Source organism: Dysidea avara, chromosome 8 (assembly GCF_963678975.1).
Source record: "Dysidea avara chromosome 8, odDysAvar1.4, whole genome shotgun sequence".
NCBI lineage: Eukaryota > Metazoa > Porifera > Demospongiae > Dictyoceratida > Dysideidae > Dysidea > Dysidea avara.
Genome location: NC_089279.1, coordinates 22,704,983 through 22,732,744, shown reverse-complemented (window position 1 = coordinate 22,732,744; position 27,762 = coordinate 22,704,983). Strand labels below are relative to the sequence as shown.

General features: G+C 38.7%; 2 protein-coding genes across 4 annotated transcripts in view; both read left to right on the top strand.

The window, feature by feature from the left end:
• LOC136263145 (scavenger receptor cysteine-rich domain-containing group B protein-like) overlaps nt 1-19,172 on the top strand; it is a 49,190-nt gene extending 30,018 nt beyond the window's left edge. For all 3 annotated transcript variants that reach the window (XM_066057645.1, XM_066057642.1, XM_066057646.1), the window contains exons 4-10: nt 8,207-8,530; nt 9,113-9,251; nt 9,302-9,501; nt 9,555-9,881; nt 14,408-14,579; nt 16,375-16,526; nt 18,602-19,172. In XM_066057645.1, the coding sequence (XP_065913717.1) occupies nt 8,207-8,530; nt 9,113-9,251; nt 9,302-9,501; nt 9,555-9,881; nt 14,408-14,579; nt 16,375-16,526; nt 18,602-19,026 (1,739 nt within the window). In that variant the 3' untranslated portion in view covers nt 19,027-19,172. The remainder of the gene's footprint in view (nt 1-8,206; nt 8,531-9,112; nt 9,252-9,301; nt 9,502-9,554; nt 9,882-14,407; nt 14,580-16,374; nt 16,527-18,601) is intronic.
• A 3,436-nt stretch (nt 19,173-22,608) lies between these two features.
• Nucleotides 22,609-27,694, top strand: LOC136264858 (uncharacterized). Its single transcript, XM_066059619.1, has 3 exons — nt 22,609-23,598; nt 24,153-24,944; nt 25,046-27,694. Exons 1-3 carry the CDS (start codon nt 22,609-22,611, stop codon nt 27,692-27,694), a joined length of 4,431 nt encoding a protein of 1,476 aa, XP_065915691.1.
• Nucleotides 27,695-27,762: the final 68 nt, after the last annotated feature.

Below are 27,762 nucleotides of genomic sequence, written 5' to 3'. Positions count from 1 at the left end.
CTACAGGTGATTTGGTTGCAGCTAAACTCTCTACATGGTGGTTTCTTTGTAGCTGAACTCTGTACATGATGGTTTCTTTGTAGCTGAATTCTCTACAAGGTGACCTCTTCTAGCTGATCTCTCTACAGGGTGATTTATTTCTAGCTGAACTCTCTACAGGTTATTTGTTTGCAGCTAAACTCTCCACATGGTGGTTTCTTTGTAGCTGAACTCTCTACATGATGGTTTCTTTGTAGCTGAACTCTCTACATGATGGTTTCTTTGTAGCTGAACTCTCTACAAGGTGACCTCTTCTAGCTAATCTCTCTACAGGGTGATTTGTTTCTAGCTGAACTCTCTACACGTTATTTGTTTGCAGCTAAACTCTCTACATGGTTGTTTCTTTGTAGCTGAACTCTCTACATGATAGTTTCTTTGTACCTGAACTCTCTACAAGGTGACCTCTTCTAGCTGATCTCTCTATAGGGTGATTTGTTTCTAGCTGAACTCTCTACAGGTTATTTGTTTGCAGTTAAACTCTCTACATGGTGGTTTCTTTGTAGCTGAACTCTCTACATGATGGTTTCTTTGTAGCTGAACTCTCTACAAGGTGACCTTTCCCAGCTGATCTCTCTACAGGGTGATTTGTTTCTAGCTGAACTCTCTACAGGTTATTTGTTTGCAGCTAAACTCTCTACATGGTGGTTTCTTTGTAGCTGAATTCTCTACAAGGTGACTTGTTTCTGGCTGATCTCTCTACAAGGTGACTTCCTCAAGCTGATCTTTCTACAGGTTGATTTGTTGTAGCTGAACTCTCTACAGGGTGATTTGTTTGCAGCTGAACTCTCTACAGGGTGATTTGTTTGTAGCTGAACTCTCTACAGGATGGTTTCTTTGTTACTGAACTCTCTACAAGCAACTTTTTTCTAGCTGATCTCTCTACAAAGTGACTTCCTCTAGCTGATCTCTCTATAGGGTGACTTGTATCTAGCTGAACTATCTACAGGATGATCTGTTCATAGCTGAACTATCTACAGGTTAATTTGTTTGTAGCTGAAATCTCTTGTTTCAAACTGATCTCACTGTAGTGTAACTTATTTGTAGCTGAACTCTCTACAGAGTGATTTTTTTTGTAGCTGAACTCTATATAGGGTGAATTGTTTGTACCTGAACTTTCTACAGGGTGATTTGTTTATAGCTGAACGCTCTGCAGGGTGATTTGTTTGTAGTTGATCTCTCTACAGGGTTTCTTTGCAGCTGAGTTCTCTACAGGGTGATTTCTCTAGCTGAGCTCTCTCTTGTTTCTAGCTGATGTCTCTACAGAGTAACCTGTTTGTATAGCTGGACTCTTTACAGAGTGGTATTTTGGTTGCTGAACTCTCTACAGGGTGACTTGTTTGTAGCAAAATTCTTTACAGAGTAACTTGTTTGTAGCTGAATTCTCTACAGAGTGACTTACTTGTAACTGAACACTGTATAAACTATAAAGTGACTTGTCTGTAGCTGAACTCTCTTCAGGGTTACTTGTTTGCAGGTGATCTCTATAGGGTAACTTGTTTGTATAGATGAACTCTTTACAGGGTAGTTTCTTTGTAGCTGAACTCTCTCCACAGTGACTTGTTTGTAGCTGAATTCTCTAGAGAGTGTAGCCGAACTCTCTACAGGGTGCATGACTTGTTTATAGCTGAACTCTCTTCAGTGTGACTTGCAATGTTCTGAATCACTACAGCGATTTATTTGTAGCTGAACTCTCTATAGGGTGACTTGCTTCTTGTTGAACTGTCTATAAGATTAACTGTCTGAACTCCCTACAGAATAACTTGCAATGTAATAGAATTCTACAATGGAGTAAATAAATTAGCTGAATGCTCTATTAGGGTGACTGTTCTATTAGAGTATCTCGATCTCGCATTTGCTACACGGAGTTGGCTTTCGAATCATAACTCAGTGGTTTGTAATCCGATTCTTCTGTACTACTGCAAGGACTTTCTATGAAGATTATTCCAGCTATACACCGATTTTCAGCTCATTGCTCTAAGCGGTTTGCCTAGTAGACGTAAAACTTATACTTTTCTATTCATAAAAATCGATCGCGTAATTGTGACACAGGTTGGGTTTTGTGTCATATCTCGATGGTCTTTATCTCGATTCTTTTCAAACCACCAAAAGGCACTCCTACGATGGTTAGTCCATCTACATAGCAATTTTCATCTCATTCCATGAAGCGGTTTACCATGTAGGCGTGACAACAAACCGATCTTGTTTTACGCGAATAATCAATAATAAATCCTGAACCGTTCATCGGATTTGCACCAAATTTTATACTAAGATTTGCCTTTGGACTCCCTTTCTGTGCACCAAATTTCAAGGCGATCGGAGTACGCGTTTGCGTTTTATAGCAATTTTTGCAAGTGTGCGAAAACACGAAGAAAAAAAACGAAGAAAAATAATCGAAACTTTGGCAGCTCGTATCTCGGAAATGGGTCGAGTGATTTCCTTCAAATTTGGAATGTAGACTCTCCTAGCTGGCGGGCAACTCTGTAGCAAATTTGGTTCCAATCGGATAAGGTATCACCTAGATACAAAGGTGTGAAAATGACGTTTTCTTTCTTCCTGTCAATATACTCACGGTGTGGCGCGCCGGCTTCTTGGGCCGCACGACACACTATCGTGTGTCTTGATTCAGTGAGTGTTCTATTAGAGTTTCTGACTGCTCTATTAGAGTATCTCGATCTTTTTTAACGGAATTGTGCAATCTGCAGATTTTCCTACTGTTAAAGCTTTATAATCACCTCAAAATGCTAGCATAATTCCTGATTCCCACACATAGAGTAGAGGCTGGTATTATGGGACAGGGGGTAATATGGGTCACATAGCTTAAAACAAGTGTAGTGGGTTAAATCCTGCAGATTTAGGAGTAAAGAGATAGTACCTATTCAGATCATCACAGATAGTGATTATAAGTCAACCACAATACTAATTAGGGAATAATATAGCTCCTAAAATTTGCTATATCATAATGGAGGACTGTCAATGATTGTCTTTGTACCACTCACTATGCAGTAAAGAATACTAAGATGTGAAGTGCATGTACTAAGTCAACTAATCTACTTTGACTGTCTACAGTGTCCCTGCTACCTTTTACATATGAAATTTACCATAATCAAATACGAAATAGTCAACTTGCAAGCACAGCGTCTCATAATACCCCCTTATGTCTCATAATACACACACCTACAGTGTTCCAGAAAAATGATTAAACAGACCATCAAATGTTATGAAAATTTTTGAAATTTTAGGATAATATAGTTTATGGGCATACCTTTCCCTATTAGTATTGTGAAATACCAGGGTTACAGTTTAAGGTAATAGCAATGCTTTGAAGTTAAGTGTCTCATAACTACCACCACTACTCTACCTATTATGCCCGAAATTGTGCCGGCATAATCGCCACATCCCTAGCAGCAATTGGTCTGTCTCCTTGTTGAGACTATTATCTTCACTAGCATCCATCTTCAGGAAGCAACGGTTCGCTTCGATTTCTCTTCAGCTCTTCAACAAAAATATGTTCCATCTTCTGCACTCATGTTAAGATTGTGTGACGGTTTTAAAACAATATCTAAATCCAATCCCACAATAACTCCATGCACCTATATGCCCATATAAAACACTTTCATTTTCTAAGTCACTTAGAGACCACGCCCTTGATCTTTGTGTTTTAAAAACCTCAGCTTCACCTCGGTTTTTACATAGTAAAATCGATGAAAATCCTTGTGCTAGGTCTCTAACATACATTTAATATTTGAAAATAGTCTGTTGCAAGTACTGGTACATACTTCTCAGCCAAACTACATACAATAAATCAAGGCCTCAGCTACAGCTAATGAATGGCACATAGTATTGTATGTGCACTTTTTGAAACTATACACTATAATGGTACAGATTCAAACTTGTAACACCTAGTTTTCAAACATTTTCTTGTGGTTGGTAGTACCTGCATCATTTCATGGTCCAAAATAAGCTGCCACTCACATATTTTAAATTTTCAGCTATGTCCCTGTGCCTAATAACAGTTCAAATAGGTAATTGTATGTACTGTAGTATGTAAAAAGGCACATTTCAGGCTGAAGTGATGTCTAACACTGAAAAATCATGCCCATAACCTTAGCTGTTACCAAGTTATGCTTATCTGAAAGTATCAGACAGACAGCCAGTCATTAAATAGAAAAGTATGTTAAAAAACTAATTGTTTTATAATTCTGTAGCAGCTTATCAGAAGCATTTTTGGCTGCTCTGATGACACTTTTGAGGTTGATTCTACATTACCATTAGAGCCATGAAGGTATTGTAAAGCTGGTTTCTGGTAAATATTTTCATGAGAAAGAGCAAACCTCCATAACTATGCTTGGCTGGAGGCATACAATAAATAGTTAGTAGAAATCTATTTTTAAATTCCATAGAAAATTGTTTGGAGTTGCTATGCAAGCATTATGCCTAATCAATACTGCCAATGGTTTTTGGGTGATATTTTTGGGCAGAAAATCCCAAACCATATGATCCTTACTACACAGTACTACTGCACTTTAGTTGTAACAAAAGTATAAATGGTATAATAATCTAATAGAGCAATCACTGTAAATAAACCACTTTGAAAGAGTAACATTATCAGTATGGTACATATATCTAATCCAAAACAGCCAAGCTGTAAAAAAAAGAGTGTGACCCTCAAAAAGGCTATGTTGAAAAAAGATGTGAAATCCAAGGTGGCGGCCAAAAAATGGCTGTGATGGTAGGTTAATGGTAAAAATTTTAATACGACAATTCAGGTGAATTTGGTGCCGCTTGATCTTGGCACAAAATTCACCTGAATTGTCGTTATTAAAATTTTTACCATTAACCTACCATCACAGCCATTTCTTGGCCGCCATGCACCTTGGATTTCACATCTTTTTTCACCATAGCCTTTTTGAGGGCCACACTCTTTTTTTACAGCTTGGCTGTTTTGAATTAGATTTCACTTCTTTTTGTATTTGTATACCACAAAGCCAGCCTTTAGCCGGCTTTTGGGCTATTTAACCTATCTTTTTTTCATTACCACAGGAAGAAGAAAAAGATAAAGAAGACTTTAAATATTTTAATTATTTCTGATTTTATCATAAATGTATTATCATGTTTGCAGCTGAACTCTCTACATGGTGGTTTCTTTGTAACTGAACTCTCTACAAGGTGACTTCTTCTAGCTGATCTCTCTACAGGGTGACTTGTTTGTAGCTGACCTCTCTACAGGATGATTTGTTTGTAGCTGAACTCTCTACAGGGTAATCTATTCATAGCTGAACTTTCTACTGGGTGATTTTGTTTGCAGCTGATCTCTCTACATGGTGGTTTCTTTGTAGCTGAACTCTCTACAAGGTAACTTCTGCTAGCTGATCTCTCTACAGGATGATTTGTTTGTAGCTGAATTCTCTTCAGCATGATTTGTTTGCAGCAGAACTCTCTACATGGTGTTTTCTTTGTAGCTGAACTCTCTACAAGGTGACTTCTTCTAGCTGATCTCTCTACAGGGTGATTTGTTCGTAGCTGGTCTCTCTACAGAATTATTTGTTTCTAGCTGAACTCTCTACATGGTGGTTACTTTGTACCTGAACTCTCTACAAGGTGACTTCTTCTAGCTGAACTCTCTACAGGGTGTCTCTTTTCGTAGCTGAACTCTCTAAAGGATAATTTATTTGCTGCTGGATTCTCTACATGATGGCTTCTTTGTAGCTGAACTCTCTGCAGCATGATTTGTTTGTAGCTGAACTCTCCACAGGGTGATTTGTTTGTAACTGAATTCTCTACAGAATGGTTTCTTTGTAGCTGAACTCTGTGCAAGGTGATTTCTTCTAGCTGATCTCTCTACAAGGAGACTTTTTCTAGCTGATCTTTCTACTGGGTGACTTGTGTCTTAGCTGAACTCTCTAGAGGGTGATTTGTGTGTAGCTGAACTGTCTACAGGATGGTTTCTTTGTAGTTGAACTCTCTGCAAAGTAATTTCTTCTAGCTGATCTCTCTACGGGGTGACTTGTTTCTAGCTGATCTCTCTAGTTGGTGACTTGTTTGTAGCTGAACTCACTACAGGGTGATTGTTTGTATAGATGAACTCTCTACAGGATGGTTTTTTTGTAGCTGAACTCTCTACAGGATGATTTGTTTCTAGCTGAACTCTCTACAGGGTGATCAGTTCACAGCTAAACCCTCTACAAGGTGGCTTCTTCTAGCTTATCTCTCTACAGTGTGATTTGTTTGTAGCTGGACTCTCTGCAGGGTGGTTTGTTTCTAGCTGATCTCTCTAAAGAATAACTTGTTATAATTAGTAAAGCTGAACTCTTTACAGGGTGGATTTTAATTGTTAAACTCTCTGTATGAAGACTTGTTTGTAGCAGAATTCTCTACAGGGTGAATCGTTTGTAGCTGAACTCTCTACAGGGTGCATTACTTGTTGATAGCTGAACTCTCTTCAGTGTGACTTGTAATAATTATACAGCTATATATCAAGCTGAACTGTCTACAGGGTGACTTGCTTGTAGCTGAACTGTCTTAAATATTAACTGGTTGCTGCTGAACTCCCTACAGCATAACTTGCAATGTAATAGAAATCTGTAATGGAGTAAGTCGTGAACTAGCAGAATGCTCTATTAGAGTGATTGTTCTATTAGAGTATCTCGATCTCGCATTTGCTACACGCAGTTGGCTTTGTAATCATAACTTAATGGTTTGTACTTAGATTGCTCTGTACTACTGCAAGGACTTTTTACGATGACTATTCCAGCTACATTTCCGTTTTCAGCTCACTGCTCTAAGCGGTTCGCCTACCGGTAGGCGTGAAAATTATTGGTATTTTTATTCATGAATCTCGATCGCGCAATTATTACACACCTTCGGTTTCATGTCATATCTCCATGATCTTTACTTTGATTGCTTTCAAACACCAAAAGACACTCCTGCAATGGTTGGTCTATCCACAAAACGATTTTCAACTCATTCCATGAAGCGGTTTACCCTGTGGGGGTGACAACAAATCGATCCTGTTTTACGCAAATAATTGGTCATAGATCCTTAACCGTTCATCGGATTTGCACCAAATTTTGAATCTAGGATTCGCCTTTGGACTGCCTTTCTGTGTGCCAAATTTCAAGGCGATTGGAGTACGCATTTGCGTTTTATAGCAATTTTTGTAAGTGTGAGAAAAGACAAAGAAGAAAAAAAAACCAAGAAAAAAAACACCTAAACTTTGGCCACTCGTAACTCGGAAATGGCTTGAGCGATTTCCATCAAATTTGGAATGTGGATTCCCCTAGCTGGCAGGCAACTCTGCAGCACATTTGGTTCGAATCGGATTAGGTATTACCGAGATACAAAGGTGTGAAAATAACGTTTTCTTTCCTCCCACGGTGTGGCACGCCGGCTTCTTGGGCGCACGACATGTGTCTTGATGTACTGTAATTGAATTTGTGAAAAAAGAGTTTTTCTATTTGCTATCTTTGACAATTCATAACTTTTGATAAAAATATTGATTAAAAATATGGTGTGTAGTGAGTGAGCACCAACATAGGTTATAGGATGAAATGATTTATGTTTTTTTAAACACTGAGTTGTGGTTTTCCAAGTTCACAGAATTGGATGTGTGTGGAAAATCCTTTTTCACAAATCCAGTCACATAAGTACAAGTTTAAGGATGAGTCTGTTCTGCTTTTTCCACCTATTTTTCTTTACCTATTTTACTCAATATTTCCTCGAAATTTCGTTGAGCATCAATAAAATCACTTGCAGTATCTCAAGCTTACAAGCATGTGTGACTGCTCTTCCTATTAGAATATTTTGTACATAGTGACTGCTCTATTAGAGTATCCTATATATAAGCATATGTTGTCCTAGTACTATACGTGACTGTTCTATTAGAGTATCTCGATTTTTCATGCCCATTTTTACCTATTTTCCAGTATTTTGCTCTTTGCACCAATGTATTTTTCCAAAACATTTTCTGGCAAAATTGGTGCATCCCTATACAAATTTATACTGTGGAGCAAAATTGAATCAATGAAAAAGAGTTGAATGCACCAGTGTGAAGAAAAGAGCCAGAACTGAATTGATCTTTAACATACACAACAAAGAATGTACATAAGTCCTTCCACCAAAAAGATTTTGGCTTTGTGATTTATGAATAAACATATGCCTTTCATTACAGATGAAACAAGCTGTGTCGAGGGTGATGTTCGTCTTGTGGAGAGTGCAGATAACTATGGGGATCTTGTAGAAATATGTCACCTCAATGTATGGGGATCTATCTGTGGTGATTCTTGGAATAGAAATGATGGAATAGTAGCTTGTCACCAACTGGGACTTGCGTTTCTAACAATCAGTAAACATAATTACTTCCATGGACAAGGATCAGGAAAGATCTGGCTAAGTAGTGTACAGTGCTCAGGATCTGAGACTGTACTGACCAACTGTACTCATAGTGGATTTGATTCATACCGTTGTAGTCAAGTAGCAGGGTTACGTTGTGATAGTAAGTGCTTAACGCCAAATAAGTAATAAACCTTGATGATTTGATTTAAACTGTTTGTCCACAATTGTTATTACTAATCGCATTATGTTTGTCAAAGATTTTCTACAAAAGAATGTTACTATAATACTTATCTCAATTACTTTCTTAAAGGACTCTACAAATTTGTAGACACAATAGGAAACTTTTATAATAAAGACAAAGGTTTTAGCATCAATGCCCTGAAAAAGGAAAATGTTTGTATTACAGAAGAATTGTCTGAAAATATCCATTATAGTCTGCTATAGCTATAGCTAAATTTTATAAGTACAGCACCAAGCTGTATTTTTTGCTGGAAAAGCAAGCTCGAAAATTAATTTTATCTGAAAATACTGCAGGTGCATCAAGTTAGAGATGCCATTTGATTTGCTTATTAATGTAGTGTATTTTTACCAGTTTTAGCATGTTAGGTAGAATACTAGAAGTTGTATGTTTCTTTCGCATGCATATATAAGGATCCATTAAACCAAAGAGTTAATGATATAATTATTGTGAACCCTTGATAAGACTAATGCTATAATGTTTTATATTCTTCTATACTACCAGACACCAGTGCTACTGATGCTGTACATGCTCCACTTCGTCTAACACATGGTGACAACCAATTTGAAGGTATTGTAGAGGTGTACTATGACGGACAATGGGGAATAGTTTGTGATGATAACTGGGATATAGTGGATGCAAGGTAGAGTACATGTTCTCTTCAATAGGTGGTCTATAATTTGCCTTATGTAGTGTTGTGTGCCATCAGCTTGGATATAATGATGCTATTGAGGCTTATGTACAAAGATTTAGGAGCTCAACTATCTGGTTGGATGAAATACAATGTACTACTGGAGATCAGTACTTGTCTGAATGTAGTCATGATGGCTGGGGAAATGTTAATTGTGGACTTTCTAATACTGCTGCTGCTGCTGTTTCTTGTAATGGATCAAGTCTGTTATCAATACTTAACCTGCATAGAATGAATATACTTTCGGTTTTACAGATGAGTCCTGTACTGAAGGTGATATTCGTCTGGCTCATGGAAACCACAATCTTGAAGGTCGGGTGGAAGTATGCAACAATAGTGAATGGGTAACTGTGTGTGACTCCCCATGGAGAAGAAATGAAGGAATTGTTGCTTGTCGTCAATTGGGACTTCCATATGTAGCAGTCACCACGAACTCCTTTCATGGACCTGGAACAGGACAGGTCTGGGGTAATGTTATATCCTGTGAAGGATCAGAGTCTCGATTAATTGATTGCCCTTATTCAAGAAGATTCAGATTATACAGTTGTAACCATTACAATGATGCAGGCGTGATATGTGGCAGTAAGTTATATTTGTTGATCAATTAATATAAAGGCACCTCTTCTCCAGAATCTGTGCTGTAAAACTTGTTGCTAGCATATAGTTGATGTAGTAAAATATCTTGAATACATTGACATTAAAAGGATCAGTATTAATTAATGTTTCCACAGAAATAATATTAATTGCAACCAATATTGTCCAAGTCTTCCATATATTGACACTAATCCATTATTGACAGTTTGGCCCTAGTTTAATGAAATAAATTAGTGAGTATGTATTGTAGTTAATCATGTTATATCTACCATCATTCTATTTACAGTGGAACCTGCCTTAGCGGCCACCTGTATAGAAAGGCCACCTCTTTAAAAAGACCAGCTTTAAATTCCCCTAGTGAGAAGTTTATACACTAATTTACCTGTCTAAAGCAGCCACCTGCCTATTAAGGCCAAGAAATCTTGGCCCGATGGTGACCGGCTTAGACAGTTTCCACTGTATTTATATATTTTTACTGACAGGCTTTGGAGTTACTGTGCCTCCTGCAGTAGGTATAACTTTCTGGATAAACTATTTTCAGTTTTATGATGGGCAGTGTTCAAACAAACAATTGTATTATGTATATTGCACAGGCAGCGGAAGCGGGGTTGCTGGAGTGCTCCAGTGCTCCCAACAATATTACTGCAAAGCTGTATTGTGTAATAATTGTCAGGTGAAGACATTGAAATACTCTAATAGAGCAGTCACCCCAATAGAGTATAGTCACCCCAATAGAGCAGTCACCTATCAATTATGTATAAATAATACCATAACTAGTATTTGATTAACCTCCAAAATTCAAGATATTTTGTGTGAGAGACTTGCCTGATAGAGACAGATTCTATGCAGTCATTAAAAGTCAAAGGAGTTTTTAGAAAGTCCAAAGGTGTGATTGTAAGTTTCTACAGGCAGATCTAGATGCACTCGTACAATGGGCACACATCTGGCAGATAACCTGGCAGATGGAGTTCAACCACCAAAAGTGTGAGTAAGAGAATAGCAGATAAAAAGAACTCTTTGCCTTTTAATTACTGCATAGAATTATATTTAGCTATCAGGCAAGTCTTTCACACAAAATATCTTAAAATAACAATAGCCAGTAACCTTCCATGAATTAAGCACATTCAGAAAACTTAGACAAGTAAACACATTATTTTTATGTATCACAATTTTTGCCAATATCTTGACCATGTTAAATGTAATAAATTGTTATCATACAGTAGGGTAGTACATAATTATCATGAAGGTTTGCAGTTTTCTAGCCAAAAATATCACCCTAAAACCAGCCTCACAATACATTCATGGCACCTTGGTAGTATTGGTTAGGTATAACATGCCCTCAGTATGACCTGAAATCCTTCCAAAAATTGTTACAAAATGAAACATTTTGTGTAATTTTCTACTGCTTGACAAACTGACTGACCAACTACGTACTGTATAGAGGGAAACTTTGGTGGGGGGAACTTTGGTGAATTTGGCGATTTGCTACAAATTCGCCGAAGTTTAACCCTCCAATTACTCGTAGCATCTGAGTTTAGCATCTTCATAGCTAAATATTGAAATGGAATTTGCCAGCTAATTAGCTGGCTATTCACCAAAGTTTACCCCCACCAAAGTTTCCCTCTATACAATAATGCGTTTAGACAAGTAAGGATACAGGCTTGATTTTTTCACTGTTTGACATCACTTCAGCCCAGCAGGTGTCTTTTGCCATACCGCAGTATGTACAATGAACACATCATGGACTTCCTTGTCCTCCTTTGTGTCCCATTTCTTTTTGCTGACAGCCCAAGTGGTCAATTCACAGTAGCATGATGGCTTCCCTACACTTGTAAACCGTATTTACCATGGAGATTGGGTTGATTGCAGAAGTGCATCTCTTGCTATTCTTTGCTTGTAATGAGCTGAACATACTGTGAATTTCATGCCCTTTGAAATATCCCATACTACACAACCCCAAATATTTACCTGGACATTATTCTTTACACAATAAGCAATTGCAGTATGGAATTTCTAATCAGACATGAAATTGATAGTAGCTGAAAGCAAAGTGTAATGGCCACTTCACTTTCAAGTCAGTAACTGATAACTGGGACATGCATGCAAATCGTTTGTATTTTTCGTGGTGCCTGGATTGATTGCAGGGTTGGGCACATGTTCAAATGAAAACATTAACTCAGTCGTATACTAGTGAACATTTAATCACTAATTCGGTCATGGGTATATATAGACTGGATTAGAGATTAAATGTCCACTATTATGTCTGCAGTTGTAGGCGACTTCCCTTGCCTACTATCCCTAATCGAGCTTAAAATTCTCAATTTTTCCTTTACCTATAAGATTATGATTTACCCCAGTATTGAATATGTTGCATCTGTTTGGGACCTCACACCTTGGCTAACGTATGCAAGTTGGAATCAATATCACAGCTTGGCCTTATCCCCAAACTTTCAAGCTTGAGGAGTGGCTACTACGTATACAGGGTATAACACTGATTGATGCATATTAATTTCTTTTTTCCTTCTACTATAAAATTATGGAGTCAACTCTATCTAATTCCACTACCACCATTGATTTTGGTAATAATTTAAGTAACGTCTACCCCTATGTTGATTTTTGTAGCAATCTAAGGAACATCTATGACTACACCTTTGCATTATAATCTCTTTGATTTCTGCAGTATTAATACCATACTACTGCATATTAGGGATCATGAAAGTTTGGGCTTTTCTTGCCAAAAATATCACCCTAAAACCAGCCTCAAAATCCCTTCATGTCGCCTTGGCAGAATTGGTTATGCATAACCACCCAAAAGTGCCTTTAGCATGACCTGAAATGCTTCCAGAAAGTTACTATCAAATTGCATGTCATGTTTATTTTTGTGCTTTCCTTGCCATATTTGTACTGTACATTTTTCATGTGTAGTTGCATGTGTCAGAGGAATTGTATTTGTGTGTGTTTAAACATCCTAATGATGAATTTTCTCTTTCTGGTCCCCATGATTTTTTACACCATCAAAAGGCACTACTACAATGACTAGCCTTTGTTTACACCATTTTCAAATTACTCCCATGCATGATTTACTCTGTAGCTTGATTGACCTGCAGTTGTGACAGAAAGTTCAATTTTTTTAACATGTCATATTATAGTGGGAATTCATTGCAGACTTAGTACGTGAATTCACATGTATATGCTCTTTATCTGTACGACATTTCAAGGTAATCGAAATATGTATTTGTGTTGGTGCTGATCTCTCTACAGGGTGACTTGTTTCTAGCTGTATTGTCTACAGGGTGATTTGTTTGTTTGTTTGTTTGTTTGTAGCTGAACTCTCTACAGGGTGACTTGTTTCTAGCTAATCTCTCTACAGAGTGATTGTGTAAAAGAATATCGAAAACTGTGTATGATATCCCTGATTATTGTATTAGAGTGACTTCTCATTTTAGAGGAAACCATGATCTGTTTCTGCAAAGTGTAAATAATCAGCCGCTATTGTTGTTAGTGTACTTTTTGGCTTTTTGGGATGTGTGCATTGTGCAATATAATTGAATACTTGTATCTTTAAACATTTTCACTGTTTTGCTGCCATAAACATTTTATTTTTGTTAGCTATAATGAGTGCAAGCCTAAGTATGCATTTTGTTCATTAACCCTTTGACAACAGTAGCCCCATATTTAGGCTTTGACGTATGCCTCTATACAAACTCAAATATCTCCTCAGGTATTAATGACAGTAGGATCCCACCACTACCATGTTACTTACCATGAACTTCCCAATAAAATATTAAAGAATTTGAGTAAAATGCCCGTTCATCACACCACTTAGAAAAGAGCCTTCTTCATCAAATGTCCACCATGGCTGTACACTGGTTCACTAATCAAGCATATCATCGCCATGCTTAACGCTACGGCCTTAAACTACTGTCATTTGCATTAGTGTTCGAATCCTGTAATGCTGTGCATGACTGCATAGAGCAGTGTGTAGAGGTTATTTTATCACGCTAACCATAGTTAGCATTGCGTGATGGGTGGTGGTACTGGTTAGCGTGATAAAATAACCACTATGCACAATGTTACACAGTTACGCATGACGTTACAGGATTCGAACACTGATGCAAATGACAGTATAGCACCATTAGAATCTTTGTGTGCTACTGAATCGAGTGGTATACAATAGGTCATGTGATTTTTAAATGGATGCTCGTATCAATTAAAATGCCATCTAGTTCTGATGAAGATGATGTCTGCCATTCATCGCTTTGTATCAAAAGTACTCTTTAGTATTGTGTAAAACTGTTTGCATGTTCTTGTAGTGCTTGAAATAAGTTTTGTTTCATGTATAAGAATATCCCATTGTGCAGTAAAAGAAGCCTGACACTCTGCCTACAGTACACACTTACACATTTTTTTAAATTCAACTGTCTTCGAAGGGTTAACAAAATAATTTCTATTACTGTTGTTGTTTGTTGCATGTATGCACAAACTCATGTTCTACTGCATACAAATTTTTGTAGATTATAGCAGATTGCGACTTGGTGATGGCAATAGTTCGTATGCACATGGCACACTGATGTTTCAGCTTGCTGATGGCACATGGGGTACAGTGTGCAAGCATGGATTTGATTATAAAGCTGCTAGAATCGCCTGTAGACAATTAGGCTATTATTATGGTTATTTTTCAACATGGTAAGCAATTATGTACAAACTTGATTTTATGAAATAATACTAGTTTCAGTGAACTGTATAGTGTTTAGTACTTTGTTTATCATCAGGAATGCACTAAGTTCCCAGAATAAGAACTCTATTAACAACAAGGCTGCATGAAGCAGGACATTAGAGCTTTATCTTGAGTAAATCACATCAAGATACATCCACATGTGTGACCAACAGTTTGGTTTCCTCTACAATTTTTCTTCATTCTTCATTTTGTACACTTTTCACGAACCATTGTAGTTCAAATTATATGTGGTTTAAATTGGAGATATATACCTATAACTATGGAGCTATAAAACAAGATAGTTGAATAAGGATATCGTCCATAATTTATCAGCTAGTACAAGTAATATTGAAAAAGTTGCTAGAACTATGGACTGTTACACTTTAAAAAATAATACCATAAATCATAGTACTGCTGCCAGGTGTCCACTTTCTCTTTCAGTTAATGAAAGTTCTAGTTTAAATCTATCCTGTAGTTCATGCCTAAATAGCAACTGTGAAAAATATGTGGTCTTCAAACAAAGCCAGGGTTCTAAAAGTTGTGAAATAAAAAGGTGACAGCCAACTGCAATGTTCATACCAATCAATCTTCATAACAATAATGTAGGCTGAACCTTCTAAATACACAAGGTTGGTGATCAAGTGCAAATAATTATCACTTTCCAAAATCAGAAAATTTAGACATTTTAGGCCTTCACTATATGGTAGAGATACATTGCGCTCCTTTTACAGTTGCATGTTACTAATCAGAATCTCTTATGAGTCTCAGTAGCCATAATACAAAAACTAACAAACAATGGGGTTCACTATTTGTACATACATACTGCATATCTTTAGGGTATCACAAAAGCTTCAAGAAAAATGTACTTTGTTTGAAAGAACCCTTAAGCATACAAATTTAGGGTCTTTTACAAAGCAAAGTACATGTTTTGAAATGCTCATGAGCCCCAGTGAGTCCCATTGTTTGCTGGTTTTGTACTGTAATTACTGAGACTCACGTGATAGTAATATTCAATCAGAGCAAGCAACATGTCCTACCTCCTCTGTACCAAAAAATGTCACCCTTCTTTGCCTGCTTGGCATCCTCACAGTGACCTGCTGAAACCTCCAGCTGGCCAAAGCAGTCCAAAGTTCATGGCACATCTGTTGTGGAAGTTGTTTGTAGAATAATACAGCAAATTCATATGTACTACAGTAATATTAATTTTGTTATTGTTCCTATTTACTGTATGATTCTGATCAGCTATATTATAACTTTGTGCACATTGTATTCAAGACACACAACTTTGTACATAATTATGGACTAGACTTGTGCCAATTGTGCCAATTGTGCCAACATAATTTTGAGTGTAATAGATTTGAAAAAGCATCAAGCATTATACCAGCATAGTGTGGGTGATTTTCAAACTTCTGATTAAAATGCACAGTCCACGCACCAGAATGATAGCATACACTACACATTGTTTCTGCATTTCATATCTTTAAAAAACACATAATATTATTAATTGACAGTTTATCATACACTTTATAGAAATTAGATCAAGGTACTCTAATAGAGCAGTCACACAACAGTCAGGAAACTATAATAAAACAGTCAACTCTTAAGCATAGTCTTCATTTTGAAAGGATAATTTTGAGTACAATTGGTTCTGAGTTTTAAGCAGTGCTCAAAAGCATAATAGGCTGGCTCAAGCCTAGTATGTACTCTATATAATAACAAAGTACTTCTTATTATGCGTGTATGATGCCTTTACTTTATTTACAGTGGAGAAGAAAATCATCCCTGTCAGCATTCAAATGCATCATTTGCTGTTTGCTACACCGGTTGTAGTACAAATATTCCCTATTTAGGATCCTGCTATATAGGACAGGATTGTTCTACTTGCTCTCACTCTGATGATATTAGGCTCTCCTGCTGTAAGTCATTATAGTGTTTTAATAAGAAATGCAATAATGTATAGTGGCATAGAAAAATTAACATTATGTGTACCTGTATAATAATGCACAACCAATTTGTACTTATTACGGAACTTAGATTTAGCTACGTACAGTGGAATCTCAGTTAATCCAGACCCCACTTATTCAGATTCTTGGTTAACCGAACTATGCAATTGACTGCTCTATTAGAGTAGTGACTGTTTATTAGGGTAGTTGAAAATGCAGATTTTAAAAATAACAAAGTTTTGTTACGCTATTAATTTTTATGCAGTTTCAGAGATATGGATTTTTCAGACTTAATATGGAAAATCCCTGGTCCCAAGGAGTTTGAGGTTCCACTGTATATCAAAGGTTAATGTAACTGAAAGTGGTGGCCAAGATAGTACAATTTATGTGAAAAGTTTCATACTTTTATGAAAAGTGCACAATTTGGCTAATTTTTGGGGGTTACACCACTATATTAATAGGGCATTGAAGCATTCAAATACTCAAATAGAGTTGTCAAATTGAATCATAAAAGACATTCCTAAAAGTTAGTATGTTTCCCTTAGCAGGGATCAAACAATTTACCTTTAACTTGTGATTTGTGCATCTTCCCACTGTTCTCCAAGTGTCTAAGAGCTGTTAAATATGGGCATATGTTGTTATAAAGGAGGCAGCCTTACATGTGATAGTGCTGCTAAACAAACCCAGACATTTTGGATTTAGATTCCTGTTGCAATGTGACTATTTTCTATGCAGTATAGCACTAAACACTTTGCACAAAACAGCTTTTGTATTGATTTATTCAGTGCATGGTGAGCTAATATTTTAAACCTCTCATAGTAAGAAAGAAAAATTCATGAAAGCTGTAGAAAAGAGTGTGACTTTTAAAAGCCTGGGTGAAAATAATTGTGAGATCAAAGATGGTGACACTGATGCTCATCAATTTTAATGATGAATCCAGTAATATCAGCTTTTTCTTGGACAGCACCTTGGATTTCACCCAGGCTTTTAAAGGAAACACCTTCCTTTGCTGTTTTACATGGATAACATAATACAATGGTTTTTTATAATCTTGCCGTTTCAAAATATGCATGTGCGAATTTTAAACCAGCCGTGCGAGCTGTTTGAACACTGTGATTATTTCTTGTGAGCCTTTTCATGATGTTCAGGTCTGTTATGATGATTCTACAATGAAAATAGTAAGCCCTGAATGGCTTGAACTCAATCGTGCCAGTTTAAAAGTACACGCATGCATATTAAAAGTGGCAAGTTTAAAAGCACTGCTGTAACCTACAGTACAGGTATACTATATGTAATGGTAAACATTTTTTATTGAAAGGAGCAAACATTCATGATCCCTATACTATACAGTACTATATGCATTGTTTATGTTTTGATATGAACAAAGTATTTTGTGGTTTCACAATGGTGGTACACAGTGTTGTGTATAACAGTCAACTTGTCTGAGCTAAAACCCAGCTTTTTTGCATGCATCACAACTCAAACTGGGATAGTGCTGTATACCACTTAGGCTACAACTTAACACTGGCTGCTTTTCCAGGCCTCTGATTGTATGAGCCACTAGCATTAGTCTGACAACTATTGACAGGAATTGTATGGTGAAAGTTTTGATTGGTCATAAATATAATTGTGTCAGACAATTGAATCAAAAGATTTTGAAACATTTTTAGCGGATCAAGCAGTACTACTACAAATGAGCCAAAATTCAACAACTTGTGTAATTCCATCCTTGAATTATTAAATGTGTTTGAGGGCTCAGCTTAAATCATACGTACTATACTCCCTTCCTTCATCCATATAAATAGAATAGCTAACACCACTAAAAAGGTATATTAAAAATGGTGGGAAGTACAGTTACCTTAAATTCAGTGTATCTGGATAGCTATCTCTCTTTGTTGTGATACAAATTTGTGTGAACAGTACAGGACCATAGCTATTTATAACCGTCAAACTGTAATCTCTACAAATATAGAAATAGTGTGTTAGAGTTTTGTACGATGCTACCCCTACATAATGATTATGCAATGCTAATGCGATATTTTTTCTAGACAATTATAGGTATTACTACTATGATTATTATGAGGATGATGACTATCTTAGTTTTGGAGCTATTATTGGCATCTCCATTGCCAGTGTCCTATCATTTATAATAATCATCATTTTACTGGTTGTTGCATGTGTCTGCACAAGACGTCACTATGTGAAAAGAAAAGTCCGTACATATGGAGTTACAAATCAAGATGTAATAGCTGATGAGACTGGCTATATAGTATCATCAGATTCCCTACAGCCTCAATCCACCGCTGTTAGCTATAATCAACTTGCTGAAGACTGCACTATCAAGACTATGACTTCACAGTCTTGTGATGCTGCATCAGAGCCAACACCAGAATATACTCCAACAAAGCCACCTCCTGCTGCTCCTAATGATGGGCTGACAGCCACACCTACTACTAAAGATGTTGTGCAGTGACTGCTTGTTGTATACATGTATTGTGCTTAGCCTCACCATATTTACCCTGTGCCTTATAATCATAATAACAGAACATTTGACAAGTCTAATACTACACTAACTGCATAAATTGTTGCAAAATTGTTGAGAAATTGTTGTGAAACTGTTTTAGGCAGTACAGATATACGTAGAAATGGGTGTTTGCGTTCATGCGTGTGTGCATGTATGTGTGTGTGTGTGTGTGTGTGTGTGTGTGTGTGTGTGTGTGTGTGTGTGTGTGTGTGTGTGTGTGTGTGTGTGTGTGTGTGTGTGTGTGTGTGTGTGTGTGTGTGTGTGTGTGAGAGAGAGAGAGAGAGAGAACTACATGCAGTACTGTAAGAATCAGCCAAGTGGATTTAATTAAGATTTTAACTATTTTAGCTCCTGGACAGCCAGATAAACTGTTAAGGTCAAGGTATGTAGCAAATAGCCACAAAGCACACACTAATCCCACATGTTTGGTTGAAAGGAAGATGCCAGTATTAGGTGTGGAATAAAATATAAAATGATTGAGGGAAAATTTTGATACAGGTGGACAATATGTTGCATTAGTCGGTAGCTATAGTAGGTTGGAATATTGGCCAATAAATTTGGTTTATAAAGGTACTCAATTGCATAAAATTTATAATCACTAGCAGTCTTGTTTTAGTAGTATACTTGATATTTTCATAAAAGCATCACTGTATAGTAACTGCATACACAGTGTTATTGTTTACCACTCTATCACTACGTGCAAGTTTAGGAAATTAAATAGGTAAATCCTTATATATCAGGTACTGTACTTAAACTATCATAATTAAAGCAGTCCTTATTTTAATTAAAAAAAATTGTGAGAGTTAAATATAGAGAAGCTCTGAGATCTGAATATACATACTATAGCTACTAGATACAGTAACTCATTTTCAAGTTACTGTTGTTAATCTTTGAAATCTGGGGCTGGGCTGATCCAGAGTTTGGAAGAAAGGTGCATATAGATATATATAATCTGCATGGGAAGCCGTGCCCCCCTCCTGAAGCAATAGGCGTTTCATTTTGGTTTGCATAGATTATGTAGCTTTTGTGTACAAATATCTATTTAATAATGGTATAGTACCACAAACTACTGACCAATATCATTGACTTCTACATATATGCTCCAAAACTATGGAACATATTATATATCATTCCATAATGAATCATTTAAACTCTAATAGCATTCTCATTCGGATACCCAGCATGGCTTCAGATCCCAGCACTCTTGTGTTACCCAACTTATTTCACCGATAGAAGACTTGTCACATGCTCTAGACCAACAGAAACAAACCGATGTCATTCTCCTTGACTTTGCTAAAGCATTTCATAGTGTCCCACATCAAAGACTATTAGTTAAATTAAGACACTATGGTATCAACGATCACATCTGTCAGTGGGTCAATACTTGGCTGACCAGAAGGTCACAGCAAGTAGCTTTGGACAGTACTTTTTCTGACTCGATAGCTATTCACTCAGGAGTCCCTCAAGGGACGGTCCTAGGCCCTTTGATGTTTCTTCTATACCAGTGGCGTAGACAGACTTTTCGCCATGCCTGGGCAAGTCATTTCCCATACAACACACGTACACATGCCCATCTTCATATGGACATCAATATAACATCTTTAAAATGCATTATGTACCATCCTACACTACTGTATGCAAGATGACTAATATCAACCTAATAGAAGCGAACGCCTAGCTAGCTATTGGCCCTCTAACATATTACATACATCTAGCTACATGTGTCTTATTACCAGACTACAAAGATTCTTGAATTAAAGCACGAGGCGCTCTATCACGTGATGACTATGCTCTGCCACTACAGTTGTTAGCCTAGAAAAGTGGAAACAAAAAGAAAAGAATTGCTGACTGAACAAGTACTCCATACCGTTTGAACTGAGCAGTATCCACACGGATAGATGGGTGCTAATTTCACAAATACCTTTAGATTGCTTTGCCTCCCGAATTTTGACCACACCAATAGCTACCGTGATCACTTAATCCAACTGTAAACCGTCCAGCCCACTATAGTGAAACCAATTTTTTGTACTTCACTCCTTTCCACAATGCTGCGCGGTTTTTTGTAATCACGTGATCTTGCTTCTATTTATTGCCTCCTCTATTTTTGCACAATCAAGTTACTCGTAGGGAAAATCCCTTGGATAACCCCATCTCTGTTTAGCCAAAAAGAAGGAAACCATCGGCGAAAATGGCACGCTGAGTGTTGTATAAGTTGTGCTATACTTATTCTTGTACAGTGACTAGTTAAGTAACTTTAGCAAAATCTCTAGTCTCGCGGCGCCCGACCCTAAAAAGAGGGTCTGGCGAAACTGTGTACAAAAAGTTTGGCGCTGCCGGAATGTTGGAAGCTCCAATCAGATCGCTCTATTTCAAATTGATTATGTAATGCGTACATTTCAAAAGATTCGCGGCTTACGGTTAATTACATCCGGTGACTCTGCCGCTCAGACTCATTGAGAAAACAGCCATACAATTCTGTTGGGTTCGTTTTAATGTTGAATAAATAAAGTAGCGCAATTAGTTTGGTGATGCTGTAAGCGGATCTGGTTGAATGGATGTTGTGACGTAAACAGTACACTTACGTAAAACGTAAAACGTCATCCAATAAACATTCCAGAGCTCAAACTTTTTGTACAGTTTCACCAGACCCTCTTTTTAGGGTCGGGCGCTGCGAGACTACAAAATCTCGAGCTATCCAGCCCACGTCTTTATAATTACTCTAGGAGCTGATGGTGGGGCAAAGAAGTCTGATGCCCGGGCAATGCCCTGGCTTGCCCGGGTTTGGCTACGCCACTGTTCTATACATTAATGATATATCAGAACATGTAAATTCGCCACTACGGTTATTTGCTGATGACTGTTTACTTTACAGAATTATCACCACCAATGAGGATGCCATTCAACCTCAGCATGATCTTGATCAACTACACGAATGGGCAACTAAGTGGCAATTAAGATTCAATGTAACCAAATGTACTATTATGTGGTTTACCAGATCATTATCACCAATCATTTTCAACTACAAGCTAAACAATCACAACTTGGGTACATCAAACCAACACTCCTACCTTGGTGTTATATTGGACAAGAAACTATCATGGTCTCCACATATTAGTAATATAGCTGCTAAGGCTAATAGAACATTAAACTTCTTGAAACGCAATCTGAGTTGCTGTGTCACAGACTGACTATAATTATAGGTTTCATTGTATTTAGAAATACTTTTTGTTGTAGACGCATGCGTGTTCATTCATGTATTGAGTACGTTGGCTTTAATAAGAATTCGAGTTAGTGTATCGATCAATAGTCCCTCCGGATCCCCGCTATATTGGACATTCAACTGCTCCTTTGACTCGTCGTTAACGACATTTTGGTGCTGTGACCAGGATCCGCTCCCTTACGCTACTTTGTAACCAGAAGTTCAGACGTCGTGGTACCGTGGCATTCATATACGGTACCCCGTAAGGCAAGCGGACCTTATAAAGAGAACCATTGTTGTTGCTTTTCTTTCGTAGTGAACGTAACAACAGGATGGAGGGATTGACCAAGCTGCAAGGCTCGCGCAAAGCCTTTCGATCCCATCTATCGCGCATCTACGGGAAGGTAGACGCATTGGACTTGACACAACCACTCACCGAAGCCATCGCCACTGATGTTACAACGTATATTGAACAAATGAACAGGAAAGCAGAAACTTTACGACAGTTAGATGCAAAGATTTCGTCCGCGATTGAAGACGTCAACGAATTGGAACAGGATACGTTCGAAGCTGAAGGGATACAGGATACAATAATCGAGAAGACAGTTCGATTGAAGCGATACCTGGAGCAGCAACCTAGTACTACAGTAGGCACTGGAACAGTTCATAGCGTATCCCACACTTCATCGGCCAGTCGCCTTCCAAAGTTAGTTTTACCTACATTTGCTGGCGAACCGCTTAAGTGGCAGAGCTTCTGGGACTCCTTTGAGGCAGTAGTCCATCTCAACAACAGCCTCACTGATGTGGAGAAATTCAATTATCCTCGGGCTCAATTAGAGGGTGAAGCAGCCAGGACAGTGAGGGGATTCACACTGACCAACACCAACTATGAACAATCTGTTACGTTGCTCAAGGCAAGATTTGGTCAGCCACAACGAATTGTGAATGCACATATGCAAGCCCTGCTTGATGTACAATCCCCCTCCAACACGGCTGCTAGTCTTCGACAGCTACATGACACGATTGAAATCCACATCAGGGGTTTAGAGTCGTTGCGAAAGGAAAGGGCATCATTTGGAGATCTTCTAGTCCCAATTGTGTTTGGAAAGTTACCTCCACCCATCAAACAAAATCTGACTCGGGAACACCCTTCACAGGAATGGAATATTGATAAACTCCGCCAAGCCATCGAGAAGGAGATCATTATCCTTGAGTCTGGACTTGACGTTGAAGGGGAAAGGAGTCAATCTACCTTGACAGGATCATTTCACACTAGTACACACAAGAAACAGCCAAACTCACTTCCAGATGACAGAAGAGCAGTAAGCGCTAAGCCATCATGTGTGTACTGTAAGGGCCCACATTCACCTTACACTGTAATACAGTAACTGATGTACATGCAAGAGTAGACATTGTGAGGGGGGAGAAACTATGTTTTAATTGTTTGGGACACCATAAGGCTGCACAATGTAATTCTAAGAATCGATGTAAAGTTTGTCATAAGAAACACCATACCAGCCTATGTGGAATGGATGGTGGCCCCAGATCAGTACCCGCAAACCAACATCACCAGACTGTTGCATCCCAGCCTTTGCAAGGCACACTACGTACGACCGCTCAAACCTTTGTGCCCAACCAACCATCTGATTCAGCTAATTCCAATCCCACCCAACAGATTAGTGCCAACTTAGCTACAACCACACACTCCTTACTTAGTAGTAATCAGAGCTCAGTGTGTCTATTGAAAACAGCCATAGCATTGGTGAAGGGTGGTACCAACAAGGCTTCCGCTAATATTTTGTTTGATGAAGGGGCACAAAGATCATTCATAACACAAGCTTTAGCTGACCAACTATGAACAATCCCCTGTTACAAGGAGGATCTGTGCATCTCGTCATTCGGTGGAGAGACCACCGCCAATACTGCAGTTGACGTCGTCAAAATTCAGCTTGAAACCAACTTAGGCGACATAAACATTTTGGCACTAGTTGTCCCAAAGATTGCTGCACCCCTACAGTACTTTACTAGCACAAATCTACATGAGCTTACCTATCTACACGGACTACGACTAGCTCATCCAGTTGGCAATGAAGAAAGGTTTGATATCTCCCTGCTGATAGGTGCTGACTATTACTGGGATATAGTGGAGGATCCCATCATAAGAGGCAGGGGACCCACAGCCATGCAGTCAAAACTAAGGTATTTACTCTCCGGACCATTACCACTACCTGTACAGTCCAATGTCACTGGTGTTCTCCATGCTTGTACCACCCAAGTGCTAGAGTTGTCTGACATAGATGAATCAGTCCCAGTTCCCCGTCCCAATTCTTCCCTGCAATTTGCAAGCCAACTTTCAGCAGTATTCATGAAAGCCTATCAACGTGATTGCATTTCACGGGACAAAGATGGTTCATATATTGTTGGCTTTCCCTGGAAACTAGACCATCCCATTCTCCCAACTAATCTAACCATCTGTGAACGTCAAGCAAGAACATTGGCAAGGAAGTTAGGACGTCAACCAGAGCTGCTCAAACTGTATAGCAATATTATCGCTGAACAGGAAGAACGGAACTTTATTGAACAAATTTCCCCGTCAGTCATCCAGAACACCAGAGGAGTACACTACCTACCACACCACCCAGTGCAGAAGAATTCTCCAACAACCCCTGTGAGAATCGTCTACAATTGCAGTTTTCAACCATCACAATACCATGCAAGCCTCAATGACTGCTTAATGGCTGGTAGCCCACCTTCAATTGACCTGAGTAGCATATTGCTAGTTTCCGTTTACACCACTATGCCCTATCAACGGACATCGAGAAGGCTTTTCTTCATGTAAGACTTAAAGAAAATGACAGAGACTTTACTCGATTTCTTTGGTTATCTGACCCAAGTAACCCAGACAGCCCTCTCATCACATACCGATTCAAGGTGGTACTTTTCGGCTCAACCAGCTCCCCATTCTTGTTGAATGCAACCTTAGATCACCATCTCAATTCTCATACTTCAGAAGTATCAACCGATATGAAAGAAAATCTTTATGTTGACAATATTATTTCTGGTTGCCAATCAGAGGAAGCCATTATCCAGTATTATACAACAGCGAGAACCATCATGAGTGAAGCTAACTTTAATCTACGCTCTTGGGAATCAAACAGTCGACAGTTACAGATAACAGCCCAGGCAGATCATACACTTGACTTGAACACCACAGTTAATCTTCTAGGATTGCAGTGGAACACTTGCACAGATGTACTTAGCTTTCCACAGCGGGAGATTAAACCCAATGATACAACTCCTGTCACAAAACGAAGTGTATTACAAGGAGCATCACGTCAATATGATCCCCTTGGATGGCTAGCTCCCGTTACCATCTGTGCAAAGTTGTTTATACAAGAACTATGGAGGAAACAAGTTGCTTGGGATGACCCTCTAGAACAAGAACTTCAGAACGATTGGTGTCAGATAGCAGCAGATGTAGAGAATGCAGCCTGCATAGTATTGAACCGCAGGTACTTTGCCTTGTCATCAAGTCAGTCTATTTACTTGCACGTGTTTGCTGATGCAAGCACAAAAGCATATGGAGTGGTGGCATATCTTCAGAACACAGAGAATGTTGTTTTTGTGATGGCAAGGTCACGTGTTGCACCACTTAAGGACCACACCCTACCCAAACTGGAGCTAATGGCAGCAGTCACAGCAGCAAAACTTGGAACGTTCATTCTATCTGCACTGCAACGACACTTATCAGAGATAACCGTTCGACTTTGGAGTGATAGCCAAATTGTCCTCCATTGGATATTCAGCACCAAAACACTCAAGCAGTTTGTAGCCAACCGAGTCAGGGAAATCTGTGACATGCTTCCTACCTCAGTGTGGAGGTATTGTCCCACAAATGATAATGCTGCAGACCTTTTAACCAGGGGAATTACTGCAACCCAACTGACATCCTCACAGCTTTGGCTCAAGGGCCCAACCTGGTTACCATCTGAATGTGATTGGCCCTCATGGTCACCCACTTCTGTCCATCATATCCACACCACTGAAGAAGTTGAGCCAACTACCTCTAACACAGAACAACCAACTATTCCTCAACCGGGATTACACCAGATTATAGACATAACCAGGTACAGCAAGTTAGCACATCTCTACAGAACTACAGCTTATGTCTTACGGTTCATCAACAACTCCCGGAAGGCATCTCAGAAAGAGAATGGAGTCATCTCAGTTACTGAACTCAACACTGCACGGAAGCTGTGGATTAAGTCTGCACAAGAACAGGTATTTGCAAATGAACTTGTGGATCTCAAGTCGAAATCAACAAAGCGACTACCCTTAGTCCGACAACTTCATCTCCAACTGAATAAAGATGGCCTAATTTTCTGTGGTGGGAGGATACATAATGCTCCTCTATCCCATTTGACGAAGTTTCCACTTCTGCTACCGAAGAAACATTATTTCACTCAACTCATTATTCGTGATATCCATGAAAAGCATTGTCATGCTGGAACAAATGGCACAGTGACATACCTGCATGAAATGTACTGGATTCCAGCAGCCAGACAGTGTGTGAGATATATACTGAAGCAGTGCGTTGTGTGTAACAAGGTTTCCGGAACCCATTACAGAGCACCTGACCCGCCACCACTTCCAAAGCACCGAGTCCAGATGATGAACCCCTTCAGTGTAACGGGTGTGGATTTTACTGGTGCACTGTACATTCGAACAACAAATGGAGAAGACAAGGTTTATATATGCTTGTTCACATGCGCCAACACTCGTGCTGTACATCTGGAGGTGGTGAGTGATCTGTCAGAAGAGACGTTCTTACAAGCATTTCGTCGATTTGCTAGTAGAAAGTCATTGCCTCAACTCATGGTGTCTGACAATGCCTCAACATTTATGGCAGCTTCTGAAGAACTGAAGCACTTGTTCAAGTCAGATAAGGTACATGAAGGTTTAGCAAGGCAGGGGGTAGAGTGGAAATTCATTCCTTGTCGAGCTCCATGGTATGGTGGGTATTGGGAACGTCTCATTGGATTGACTAAGAGCTCACTGAAGAAGACGCTTGGCCGTGCACATGTTACTCTAACCAGCTTACAGACATTGGTAGTGGAAATAGAGGCACACCTGAACAACCATCCATTAACGTACGTCAGATCAGAACTGAATGACCTGGAACCCTTGACACCCTCACATCTTCTTTACGGGAGGTTGATAATCACCATGCCTCATCCAACAGTAGAACGAGAGGAAATTGACGACGAAGACTATACCATCAATCCTTCCTCACATTCCAGTCTTAGTAAGAAGGCCAAGACTCAAACGCTCATCATTGAACATTTCTGGAATCGATCGTTGGAAAAGAGAATATCTCACATCACTACGAGAAACTCACACTGCCAATGGAGCGAATAAGGAGATTGTGAAGGTTGGTGATGTAGTAATCGTACATGACGATTGCCCGAGAGCCAAGTGGCGATTAG